The sequence below is a fragment of the Caloenas nicobarica genome, chromosome 5 (assembly GCF_036013445.1).
Source record: "Caloenas nicobarica isolate bCalNic1 chromosome 5, bCalNic1.hap1, whole genome shotgun sequence".
NCBI lineage: Eukaryota > Metazoa > Chordata > Aves > Columbiformes > Columbidae > Caloenas > Caloenas nicobarica.
In genome coordinates, this window is record NC_088249.1 from 52142036 (window position 1) to 52155446 (window position 13411).

Here is a 13411-nt window from a genome sequence, read left to right on the forward strand (position 1 = left end):
AGCACTAGTATGGTGGGAAGCTGACGTAATATAAAATTCCCAGGTATTGATGTTTGCAAGTACATCTATTGCTGCCTTTGTGGAAAAGTATGTAGTGATGCACTCAAATAACGTAAGGTTTTGCTGAGAACCTTTCTGCTCAGCTCGGTAATCTGATAGGGGCTTAGTTCCGAAATCCGATGTATATCAGGCATCACGAGCTGAAGGGTATCTTGGGAAATGCTTTCCAATCCTGCGGGTATTAAGCAGATTCCTTGTTCTGGAGAAACTACCTGCTCAGAACAAGTAAAGATGCGTCTCCTTAAAACACTGATACATCCCATTTATTTTTTGTATTCCTTTTAGAGAGCAACAAGAGCAGCAATCAGAGGGCACAGCACTTTCTGACGAGTAATGACTTTCATCATCTTTCAGCTGCTCCCTAGATCATTAGCTGGTCACTAATCCACAAGAAGCATCTGTTCTTGGATTGTTGTCACAAAAGTTACATTAAGTAATGGTTTTAAACTTACCTGTCTTCTTCCTTGGAAAAAAACAGAGTCCTCTCTGTATCTAAACTGTCCAGGTCTCTAAATGGCTCTGGCTCATTCTTTGACTGTTTTTCCTCACTGTAAGGAAATAAACTCATCAGCTGAAAGATGATGGTTAGTAAATTTTCACTACTAAATTGGCATTCAAACAGAACTGCTAGCATGTACTTATCTTGGACTTGCTCCATGGAGAAGCTACCAAATAATGCATAATCCTTACCTCTGCAAATTCTGTTTATTTGTAAGGAAAAGGCTGAAGTCACCCACAAGGTTTAGAGAAGTGATAATTGCCGTGGTTCACAAAAATGGAGCAGGAGGTTCAGTTTTCTCAAATTACTTAAGATTTGAACAAAAATAAACCCCTTAGTCCTAGAAGACAATACCCAATGTTCTGTTCCTGGTTACTCTTAGCAGTAATTAAGAGAGGAAATGCCAGGAACAGTAGGCAACATGATGTCAACTCTTGCATTTTCAGGGAAAGGAGGCAAAAAATGTCCTCAACAGAACAAATCAGGAAAGGCTTACTTTGTTTATGAATCATAATTTAAACCTTTCCATGAAAACTTTGCCCAAATTTCACATTAAATGACTTGAATTTGTGAATTTGGCTGCCACTGTGGCAAGAAGGTCATCTTTGGCGATACTGGCAGAAGGAAAGTCTTAAGTCAGCAGTGCCAAACATGTGCTCCTCTTGCATTTTAAGTAGTTCAACAGTTAAAAACTATATGTTTCATAATAGCATGTCATTCCATAATGCCAATTCTGATGATTTGTATATGATTCTCACAATATTGGGAGGTTTTCTTAAAGTTTCAGTTTCTGGATTCTTATGACTGCCTGAGTATCTCAGCCTCCCCTCCCCTTTTTTAAGAAAGCCAAAGCTATGCTTGCAGAAGATTAACAAAGAGATCTCATAAGACATCGAATTTGAAAATCTTAATTGATTTCATGTCAGTCCTGTGTTTTTAAGCTTGACTTATGGTTATCAAGGCTTGCGGCTGATAAAACTGCTTTGTAATGGCTGTTATTCTAGATAAGATATTGAGGTTTGAACCAGGCATCTCCACATCTAGAAACAGATGGTGCTATACCTGGAGATATTCCACATATTACTTTGTAGAATCTGGAGCTGACAGAATTCCAACAGGCTTTTCTGTGGACTGTGCAAAATAGAACTGATCTATGTGAAACCACGGCATTGGTCTTTTAAGTGTTAGAATAGGCACTAGCACAGGACACACAAATCACTCAGTCCCATAGAAAACTTATTTGCAGTCCTTCTGTTGACACTCAGAGTGGGTATTACTGTGAGAAATTTTGAGTGTGGATATTTTTAATGGCTTATTTTTCATCCCTTACTTATCTCTTGCACCCAAATACTTATGTTTATACCTGAACGATATTAAATTTGTGTAGATTAGGAAAGGACACCAGAATCCACAGATTAACTTCAGAATTTGTGTACTTGTAGACATGTCTCCCCACCATATTCTTGTCAGGAAGGCCTGAAAGTCAAGAAAAAAAGAGATGGCTTTAACATCTCAAAAACATACATGCAGATGAAGTGCACCTATCTTCTGTGGCTTCTAAGACAGTGAATGCTCTGAAAACCTAAGGAGCAGGCACATCTTCAGAGAAAACAGGCGCTCTGCGCATCCTTCTGCAGATGTTGTTGAGTATGCAGAGTTACAAAGAGGACAGTGGAAAGAAGAGCAAGTCAAGTGGGGTTAAGCAATATCTGTAGTACTAAGAAAGTGCAAGTCAAGCACTGGGAGGTAAAAGCACCATCACTCTTAATTTAGCTTTGTGTATGTGGATAGAACTCAGGTTGTGAGAGCAAAGCTGAACAGTAATTTGATTTAACTTTTATCAGAGCTCTTCCTTGAATTTGAACAAGGAGTTACCTCACATCTTGGAGCAGCTTTATTATGCCTCAGGCAGAATTAAAGTGCTTTCCTGATGCTTCCCTTTCAGCAAGGAATGAAGAAAAAGCACAGGACGAAATAAGGGCTAAACCTCCTCAGTGTGCTGTTTTGCAAGCTAACAGGATGAAAGGGTGGGAAACGGGAGAACTGTGTTTTTTTGTTGAGGATGCGGTTTAACATCCCCTTTGTATGGTGCTAGGGAGAGGGAAGAGTCCCTTCTCTGAAGAATATCTCTTTGGGGAATACATTTCATGTGTTTGTTCAGTTGCTGTCCTATCCTCTTCTATATCTAACATCATGCTTAAAGGTCCTGCGGGTAGACATAGCAAGAGAAGGGTCTGTAAAACTTACCTGGACACCATCATGTGCAAAGAAAGACTTCGCATCTGCTTCTGTAGCCAGCTGAAGGCAGGTGGTTTTGCTCCAGTACTGATTTTTCCTCACCAACAAAGCAAACGCTCTCTCCTCACTGTTGTGGTAGCATTCACTGAACAGTTCTGCCAAATGAAGGAAACGTTGACAAACAGCTCTTGTAATTTAAAACGAAAAATAAAAAATGAGTGTAGGGCATGAGAGTGATGCGTGTAGGGCACAGCATGGTGGCAGGAAAGCCTGAGCACTGCCAGATGCTCCTTGCTGCACCAGAGAGCCCTGTGAGGCTGAAGTAGCTTAAAAGAGCTAAGAGGACATGGGAGGGAGAGAGGAATGGTGCTGGACACAAGAATAACTCGCTATGGTTTTATCCATGTGTGTACATGTGTTGGGGCAGAAGGCAGACTAAATAGATTTGTCTTGGTGAAAAAAATCACTGTAATTTTAAAATTCCCGCTATTTGCAAAATGGTATGGAGTAAATATCTCAGTACCTCCCTCTCACCTCTTTCTATTGGCGTGCTCCCTTCTCAGCCTGGGGCTTCTAACAGTTTGTGGTTTTTTCCCTATTGTTTGACTTGAAGAGAAAATCTTCTTTCTCAGTGGTTCTACGGACAGCATGAGAAACTTCTTGGAAAGATGTCAGTATTTGTTACAGTCCCTCACCTGTAGCTGCCTCATGTGGAGCTTTAGGCAATATCAAGCAGAACTGTATCTATTGGATGATCCTGTGACACTTTGAGGGATGAGTTGCCAAGCTGCCTCCACTCTCAATAGACTAAACAAAAAAACTGCTCAGCTTTGGCTTGTAGCCAACAAATGCTTGGTTTTAAGATGTAGCTATTTGACATAAAATAATATTAGACTTGGTAGAGTGTGGCATAGTTCTGTTTCCAGGGAAGCTGGTCTTAGAGCTCAGAAACTAGGATAAATGGTCCAAAAAGGCAAGGTTTTCTCATTAGACAAGGTATGACTTCTTGTGTTGTTTCATCCTGCTGATTCACTTGATTATCTCAATACCTTTCCTAGGCCAGCCTACACCTTGTTGTTATGCTGTGAGGGATGAGGAAAAGCTGAAGTTCACTTAAAATAAGCTAATATACAGAATTCTTTTGCAGTTGATGTGGTATTTATCATTCTCCAGGAATGTTCACTCTACTTAATATTGACAATGTTATCCGGGCCAGAAATGAAAACTGAGGATCTGACCTAATACCGAAGCCAAGGAACAGACTTGTGTGTATTGGATTATGGCCCTGTAATTCCCTGACTAAATTACTGGAGCCCTGTGATTATACAAGAACCTAACTTATTTTTTGTAAATAATCGTGGCATTGTGAGAAGAGGGGAAAATGTGATCTGTGTATAAATAATGTAGCAATGTCTGCATGAGCCTTCAGCTGCTTGATGTATCAGCTGTAAGGGGAGAGAAAGAGCCTCTCCATTTCCACGTGTGGTGTTCTTTTAAAGCCCTCTGTTCACAGCAGTGCTGCCTTCAGGTACGGATTGGATTGGAGTCAGATCAGCGGAGAAGCTTGTGTGCAAGCATCTGTTTTTAAGCCAGGCAAAGGGAGATGGCTTGGCACTCCGGCATTGCAGATGTCTGAGCTTTGTGCTGTAGGGAGGGGCGGCTTCTCTGCTGTGAAGGAAGGCTGAGCCTCGCTCACAGTTTTGCAGCGCAGTTAGCCCTCTTCTGGGTGAGGTAATCTTGAATTATTTTTAGCAGCAAAGACGAACCTTAAAACTTGTTGTTCTAGTGGCCCTTACAGAGCAAGCTTGATATTGCAGGAAAACCAGGCTGCTATGAGCCTGGAAGTGTTTTGGTTGTTCTTTCTTGCCCATCAGTGTAACACACCTTGTATTACACTAAGATCAGACACTTAAACCACCAGCATATAGCAGGAGAGTAACCTTTTTTCATGCAACCCATGGGCCAGTCTTGGAACACTGATTTTTCCAAAATGATTGGTTTTTAAGTCCTCCTTCTGTGGGATTTGAATGTTTGGGACTGCCTGTGCTGCAAGGCTTTTAAATTATTCATGACAGTTGACCTTTTGCAACTGAAACGGTATTTTTTTCACTTGCTTGCCTTCCAATGGCAGTCACTTCTGAAATTTTTGGTGCTGCTAAGAAGGTGCCATTACTTACCAACAGCGAGCTGCTCATACTTGGCCTCTTTCATTATACATGCAACTTCAGTTTCCGTCTCCAGGCGGGACATCTCTTTCAGGATCTTGCAGGCTGCCAGAGCTGAAGCTACACCCTCCTGACCCTGTAGAATTGAAAGGGGTGCTGCTGTTACCATACACTGGAAGGTGTTTCTGAACTGAGGAGACTTCATTAAGGAACACATCTAACAAAAAAAAAAAAATCATACGTGTCTCCCCTTTGAAGAATCTTCCCTCAAATACAGACTTGAAAATCCAAAATGTCAGTCGAAATGACAGTTTGGGTGATATCTGAGAACTGAAAACCACGTATTGATAGTTCTTGTGCCTTATAAGGCTGGAGACTTCTGGGTTTGATTGATCTTAGAGGGGCCTGATTTGGGGTAGCAGTCAAAGACTGAGAGGACAAGAATGTGTTATGGAACTAGAGCAAAACAGCCTTACAGTGCTAATATACCTTGAACATGGCTGTGCTGAGACCCTGCATAAGGATGCATTGGAAAGGAGGGAGCACAGCTGGCAGGGGCACAACAGTGGCGCACAGCAGAGAAACGTGCCTTCTGGTAATGGGGCTCCACAAACACGAGGCCCTGCAAGGTGCAGATGTGTCTGCACGCACACGCACACGCGCTCCCTGGCTGAAGAGCTGTGCTGAAGTTCGTCCCTCCCCGTGGCTCCCCCCATGCCAGACGCAGCTGGTCTGGAAGCCCAGGGATGGAGCCCGATCGCCGTGTCTGGCTCTGTTTGGGGAGGGAAGCGGCGGCTTTGCGCTCCAGATGCACGAGACAGGGCCTCGGTTGTGGAGGGCTGTAAAACTGGAGCCAATTATGCCAGCTGGAAGCTCAGCCTTCGAGGGGGTGATGCACGCATGCAGCACGTAAGCTAAAGATGCTCGATTGCACCCTGCTAGACCAGAAACAATTGACCTATTGTGGAAGGAACAAAACCGGAGACTGCGAGTGGTGAGTCACCAGCAGCAAGGAAGAGACGGGCCAGCTCTGCAGCTGAGGTTGACCAGCAGCACTCGGCGCCCTGCTGATTTACCCCTGCTCTGCGCTCCCTTGCTCTCAGGCCCTCTGGCCTCCGCTGGCATGAGCCACACGGAGATGAAAGGCCCTGTAAATGCCACATCTCGTATTTCAGAAACAAACCTGTCTGTCACCTGAGCCGCGAGGCTGAGCAAATAACAGCTCATGGATTTGAAGCATGCCAACATTTTACCTGCAGCAGCTCCAGCTGAAAGCTTACCATTGCCCAGAAATAGTTCGCCATCTTGTGCCGGTTTTGAAGTACTGCCCATACAAACAAATCCCTCCAAGGATTTTCGGTTTTCTGGTTCATATCCAAAGGCTCAGGTAATCGCTTTGTATTCATTTTATCCTGAAATACGGTTTGTAGAAATTCAAACCTGCTTTGCAGTCTCATTCCGTACAAATGACATGATCTAAGCTGCTCTTGGCCTTGCCAGCTACTTCATATTCTTTTGATTTTTCTTTTACTTTTTATTTTCTGTAGGACTGAGAGGTAATTAGTTCATTCTGTATTGAATCAAAGGACCTTTGTGCCCCCGATATAACTCAATATGTGTGAGAATGTCCTGGATGAAACCGTGACTCTATTGAAGTTGATGGTAATGCGCTCATTGACTTTATTAAGGCCACGGTTTCACTGGTGGTGTGTAATATCATACAAGGCAAACCTGTGATTAGCTAATCTGAGCTTGCCTTCAGTTATACTGGATTCTGCTCAACTGCCACAGAGGACATGGTTTCAGAAAATAGGGAACAAAAGGCATTTTATTTCAACAGAAACAAATCTTGCCAAGGCCCTGTACAGGACAAGAACAGAGTACGTCAATGCCCTCCTTTTAGTCTTTCCTTTGAGAAACCTCTCCCTCATGCAGGGAGTATTTTAAGTGGAACACTGCTTGTCCCTTTAGCACTTGATAAAAATCTCTCCAGAGGAAATATGGCAACTTAGGTCAAGCTCTGAGTTTTAAGTATATTTTTAAACTGCCTTTATATATATAGTGTTATTAATTACAAGCAGTCAGAGTGATGTGTTGGGGTTTTTTTCAATAAAAAAAGGTTTTGTGAGGAGATATTTTTTAATCACTTAAACTATGGGACTCTCTTCAAATTATTTCAATGGCATTTTGGGGGTGGTGTTCTGGTTTTTTTCCTTCAGTTTCTAGTGAGCTATTTAATCAAATGAATTGCATTGAAAACCCTGCAGGAGACAAAGATATCCCAAAAGTCTCATCAGTCTTTGTAACCACTAGCTCCTAACTTGAAATAAGACACACAATTTAGCAGCAGGGACACCGGTGTCCCAGTACAGTGATGCTCTTTTTGTTGCCAGTAATAATGGGATTGAGCTACTGGTGTTAGCCATGGGAAGAAGCTTTTAAAGGAGAAAAGCTAGTAGGGAGGGTGACCTGGTATCTGAATTGGGCCTTATTTACAGCACTTGGCTTTGGCTCACTTACTGCCAAATCCCACAAAATTAAGTGAGATTTTGGGAGCAAATTTTTATTTCTGTAAAATTCGTGAGTCTGGAATCTGCTTAATAACTTAAAAGGCATTGCCCCAAATTGTCTGTCCTTATGCACAAAGAAATCCTGACTAGATTCAAACTTAGCTTTTCTTGCTACAAAGTAATTTAGCTAGGCTTTATTGAACAAAAGTGATTTAAACTCGAGTGAGTTTTTTATTTTTTAAATAGCTTTAAAGAGCTTTAAGATGAAACTAGAATTTGCCAAATACCAAAAGGTTTGTTTATTTTGTCCATAACTCTGATCTGAATGAAATTTCTCTGTTCCTCTCTGTTTTGAAATCATGTGTGCAAACTTATCTGTAGTGCTTTTGCAAGAACCTGAGTACTTACGACTTTCAATATTAAATACACTGTCAAAATGCAAAAATGGTGATATATCTATTGCACAGTTGTGGACAGTGCACTATAGACATTCCACAGTTGTACCCATCACGTGTTACCCTTGTCTTGTGCTGGCCAGAGTGCTTGCCAGGGCCACTTCACACAGTTGTTCCTATGTTTTGGGGTGTGCTACGTCACTCAGTAACAAGACTATAATCATCTAAAGGCACTGCACATTCTTGAATATCTAATCTACTTCTACGCAGTATAAATCTGGGAATAGTTTTATGTACACAGGTTACCATTTTCAGACCTGGCATTGAAAATGGCCATCACCTGCTTCTCTTTCTCCTAGAAAAGACTCTCTTTCAAGTAATTCTACTTGAAAGTTCTGTATGAGAAATGTGGACTTTTGTTTTTATGTTTAATTACTCTTTACTAAGCCTATCTCCTCAGATTCTCCATATATCTTTCATTGAATCTGTTCTTACACATGTGAGGGTAATAAGATCAAACTGTTCTCCCCATGCAAGGTGCTAGAAGGAGGAATGGTCTGTGGAAGTTGCGCTAGAAGAGTGTGAGATACATGGACCTCTTCAGATCCTCAAACAGAGGCTGTATCTTAGCACTAGTGCAAGGTAGAGTAAAACCTTGCATGAAACCCCACATGCAGAGGGGAAGAAAGAGGAATCACGACCAGTCTATCTTAGAAATTCCTTTCTTTTCCTTTTTAATTTTGAAATTTAGCTGTAATTTAGATTTTAGCTGTAATAATAATGACCTAGAAAAAAGGAATGAGAAACTGAAGTGACTGTTTCTCTTATCTTCCCTTTCATTCCCTGCCCCCAAAGGCTAGACCTAGTTAAAATTTTTCAAATTCTCAATTGGAGGGGAGCAAGACTATGATGGAAAGTTGTAACTCACGGATCTCTTCTTGCCTCCATGTCTGAGGTCTTGATAGAAGTCCTTGCATGCATCATGGAGAAGATCCTTGAGAACTCTAGAGACTTCACCAAGAGTGAAGAGTGGACAGATCTCCTTCTGCTCCTTATGCTGTTGACCAGTAAGCCCTGCCAAGGTCAGCTTGCTTTCTTCATGTTTCTTCAGTAGAAGTTCATAGAGGAGACATTTCTGAGAAATGGAACAGTAGAGTCTCTGCAGACGACTATATGTCAGGAATTCAGATATGTTAGCTCCATTGTCAATAAATAGTTTTACGAATTCTGGTTTGTCATTGACCAGAGCATCCATCATCACTTCCTCCAGGTCACAGGACTAGATTGATGAAAAGAAAAAGGATGAGAGTAAAAAAAAAAGAAAAAAAAAAAAGTTTTTTGAGGTAATCATGGATGGATGAGGAGGGAGGTAATATTTAACAGGAGGACAAGCACATTTCGTCTTCCACCAGGTCAACGGTGGGTACAATGAGAAAAGAAGGTAGAACTCTCTTCTCTCTGACAAAATATCTATGTAAGCATCAGTGTTAAAACATCAACACAAATAGCATGCTGTAGGAGTTGTGGTGATGTTGGGTACCCACCACAGTGGGTGTTTATTTATACAGCAGTTGGAAACAGTGCTGTTCTTCCTACCATCTTCTCACAGTAATATCTGCATGGTTTTGATTTGTAAGCTCAGGTTTGTTTGCTTTAAAGTCTGTACAGAAAGGGGGGAAAAATTCTTGCCCCCAAAGAGCTCAAGAAAGACACCATGACCACTGAATTATTCCTCTGTCTTTAGCCATTATCACATAGGGGACCAGAAGGACAAACACCCTAAGGAAGCATACTACCACTGCCCAATTTCTTAGTGCAGAATGCAGGTAGCATTAAAAACAAACCTTTTATGAGGATGGTTCAGTGTCCTATACACATTGGATATTACACAGATTGTCCTTTAAGGCAATAAAACCTGGTACCTTCCACTCCACGTCACCATTGAATATTTCACTTTTAGCTATGTCCACTCTGTTCCAGGCCACTGCCAGCTTCAATTCATCCAGATATTCCTGAGCTTCCTGACTGTGACTTTTACAAGCTGGCAAAAATAGGAAATGCAAATAAACTCAGTACTTTACACTTGTCAATTTACCAATACTATATTAAATTAAACTAGCAATATGAGCACTCTTCTAGCTGTCACAGCATTTTTTCCTACCTTAAGAAATATTTTTTAAAAAAAAAAAAAATTTTGTTAGCTGAATTATGTATTAAAACATTAAGTTTAATTGTCTGTAGGATTTTAAGGGACACCTTGGCTTGCAGAAAGGAGGGGACAGGACTGGCTGTTGTTTTTGTCTTTTTTCAATTAGCACATTAGGAATATAATGTTGTTGTGTTTGTTTTTCCTTGTGCTAAATTTGGGCTACCACAAACAATTAAATTAACAAAAAATGAAATGGGTGGCAGACCAAGTAATGTCTTCTTTCAGAAGACACAGTGAAGATTTCTTAAAGGAGAAATGGATTGTTTCTGGAACTAAGGCAGTTCAGGTCTATTTGCGTGTTTCTTGTTTGTTTCTTTGTTTTTAAATGGCTTGTAATTGGAATAACTGCTCCACTGTGTTTCAGGTATTCTATAACCTCTACTACTAAGAGAAACAAGTAGTGAAATAAAGGAGCTATTAAAATAGTACTATACACTAACATAGATTAAAAAACAGACACAAGTTTAAAGCAAGGTTACAAGAGCTATGGTAACTGCCGCAGTTAATTTGTCAATAAGCAAGCAGAAGAACTCTGCATCAGAAATGAAATTTGATCTAACAGCCAACAGAACTTGCTCTGGACAAGAATGAAATATATTTATGGCATAGAAGAAGTCAAATCAGACAAGCATGACACTGTGCGGTGTTTATTGTTCTTACCTTTTACTAAAGCTTTTAAAATGACTGTGTCTAGGTCTTCTGAACCATCTTGCTCAAAGTTGTGCAGAGTTAGAAGATGTTGATGTGAAATAATGTTCTGAATCTATTGAGAGTTGAACCAAAAATCATTTTACCCATTGTCCTACTGCTATGTATTAATGCCTAAGAGCCCAGTGGAGACCATCCATACAGTGTTTCCCAAAGAACTTGTGTTCCAATTGTGAAGCTGAGATTTGGCAAGGAGACAAATATTATTAGTTTCCCAGATAGAAATAAGTCCTAAGGCAAGCAGGGAGTTACTGCCTTTTCCAAAATCACTTAGCAGGATAGGAGGAACTGAAGTTGGATATCCTGAGAACCAGACCAGTGCTTTAATTAAAAGATCCTCAACGTACATTCTTATTTGATCCATAGTCATGTTGTGGCCAGCATACCACTAGTTTTGTTTTACCTTTTCCTGCTTTGACATTTAAGTTTTGCTCTCAGAATTGTTTATTTAAAAGTATAGTGTCTAATTCTTATTTGAGTAAAATCATCAAATATTGATATATACAGTACTCTTTCCTTCTGCTTCTCTATTTATTGAGTTTTCTTTCTTGCAATGCAGCTGCACCAAGACTTCATGAGCATCTGGCAATATTGCTTCTACATGCCATTCCATCCCCTTGTGTTAGTGATCTGGCAAAGTTCTCCCTAATGGAATTAATATGTGAAACTTTCAAAGCTAAGGATTACAGCAGGGGCTTCAAAGAATAAATAGTGGGTCAGGTTGAGTAGACTTGGTTTATCTCGGAGGCATACAGTGCTCTTCAGTCTTCACATAAAGACAATGTCAAAGTGGGTTTTGTTTGTTTGTTTGTTTGTTTTTTAAACATTTAGGCATAGTGGTTTAAGTCCACCAAGTGTGCCTCAAGACAAAGAGTAAGGAAAAATCTGCAAATCTTTTGTCTTTCTTTCTTAAGAACACACATAAGTAACAATAGGATAATTTCTAAACACCCTTCATAGAATCATTTTGGTTGGAAAAGACCCTCAAGATCACAGAGTCCAACTGTTAACCTAACACTGTCGCTAAACCATGTCCCTATGAGCCTCATCTGCATGTCTTTTAAACACCTCCAGGGATGGTGACTCTATCACTTCCCTGGGCAGCCAGTTCCAAGGCCTGATAACTCTTTCTGTGAAGAAATTTTTCCTAATATACAATCTAAACCTCCCCTGGCACAACTTGAGGCTATTTTCTCTTGTCCTGTCACTTGTTACTTGGGAGAAGAGCCCAACACCCTCCATGCTACAACCTCCTTTCAGGTAGCAGTAGACAGCGGTAAGGTCTCCCCTCAGCCTCCTTTTCTCCAGGCTAAACAGCCCCAGTTCCCTCAGCCGCTCCTCATCAGACTTGTGCTCCAGACCCCTCACCAGCTTTGTTTCCCTTCTCTGAACTCACTCCAGCACCTCAGTGTCTGTCTTGTAGTGAGGGGCCCCAAACTGAACACAGTAGTCATCATTCTTTTAAATTTATTCATGCTTATCCACAATTAGGTTTCCATTTAACAGCTGTAGATCATGACTTGAGTCTTTTCTGTCACAGCTGCACAAGCTCCACAGCTGTGGAATATAAATAATGCTTCATGTCCTCCAGAAGGACTGTGGGCTTCCTGGGCGCTGGCTGTTACTTGAGGAAATAATCGAGGAAGGACAGAGCCCTAAGTGTTCAGCTGAATCACTAGAACAAAGTAGTTTGTGTGATCAACTGAGCACTTGCTTTTAATGTTAGAGCGATATTCTATGATACTAGTGTCACAGCACTGCAGTACCCAAAACTTCTGGGCGGCTTCTTGCCAAACCTTTATTGAATAAACTACCAAAGCTAGAAATAGTAGGAGAGAGATTGTGAATTCAATGAATGCAATTATCAAACATATGTGCTCACTGTTGCTGTCCATTGGAGAATGTCCTTCCACAAGAAGCTTTCTGCAGGGAATTTCTCTTTGACTTGCTTTTCAACAGCTTCTGGCGTGATAAGCTGTGGGTCATTTATGAAGGCAGCTAAGATGTCAGCTGCACCTCCAGACCCTGCTAAGATAAGCCAGGGAGCAGAATTTTCCAAACCGCTGCAAATTCTCTGTAGTTTAAAAAGTACATTTTTAGAATTCATATATGGAAAGAAAATGGTATTCAAAAGAAGGATTTCTTACAAACTAGGAATAAATGTGTACCTAAATTAGATTCACTATGGATCTGGTCTGGACTCCTGTAAGCTATTACAATTTTTCTGATTCTGTTGCAAGTTGTCCATGTACAGGCCCCTGACTATACTTCTTTTCATGACACATTTGCTGAGTAGCTAAGCAACCTGATTTGGACACACAATGCATAAAACTTCTTTGTCCCTGACTTCCCCCGCTCCCCCAACCCCACAGTTTGTGTTTGAGCATAGTCAAGTGCAAGAGGAGCACTCTACAGGAATTCTTAGCAGGCTTTTCTGGCTGCTGAACCTGGCGATGTGTTCCGAAAATGAGGAACTTGCCTGTGGGAATAGACCATTGGGCCACAGGAAAAAGCCACTGAAGCACAGCAACTACAAAGGTTAAAGGCTGATAATTCTATTAGTTGTGCAATTAGGATGAGGCAGGCAGGTTGTTGAGAGAGAAAAGCAGAAGCCATGGCATCAGAAT

The 13411-nt window shown here is 41.0% G+C and overlaps 1 protein-coding gene across 1 annotated transcript in view; it reads right to left on the reverse strand.

The window, feature by feature from the left end:
* Positions 1-13411, reverse strand: part of TRPM5 (transient receptor potential cation channel subfamily M member 5) — a 39503-nt gene that overhangs the window by 15852 nt on the left and 10240 nt on the right. Inside the window, exons 6-14 of the mRNA XM_065635929.1 lie at positions 12667-12858; positions 10737-10839; positions 9790-9908; positions 8796-9146; positions 6243-6374; positions 4975-5098; positions 2807-2952; positions 1923-2035; positions 513-608 (exon numbers count right to left, since the gene is read on the reverse strand). Of these exons, the coding sequence (XP_065492001.1) occupies positions 513-608; positions 1923-2035; positions 2807-2952; positions 4975-5098; positions 6243-6374; positions 8796-9146; positions 9790-9908; positions 10737-10839; positions 12667-12858 (1376 nt within the window). The remainder of the gene's footprint in view (positions 1-512; positions 609-1922; positions 2036-2806; positions 2953-4974; positions 5099-6242; positions 6375-8795; positions 9147-9789; positions 9909-10736; positions 10840-12666; positions 12859-13411) is intronic.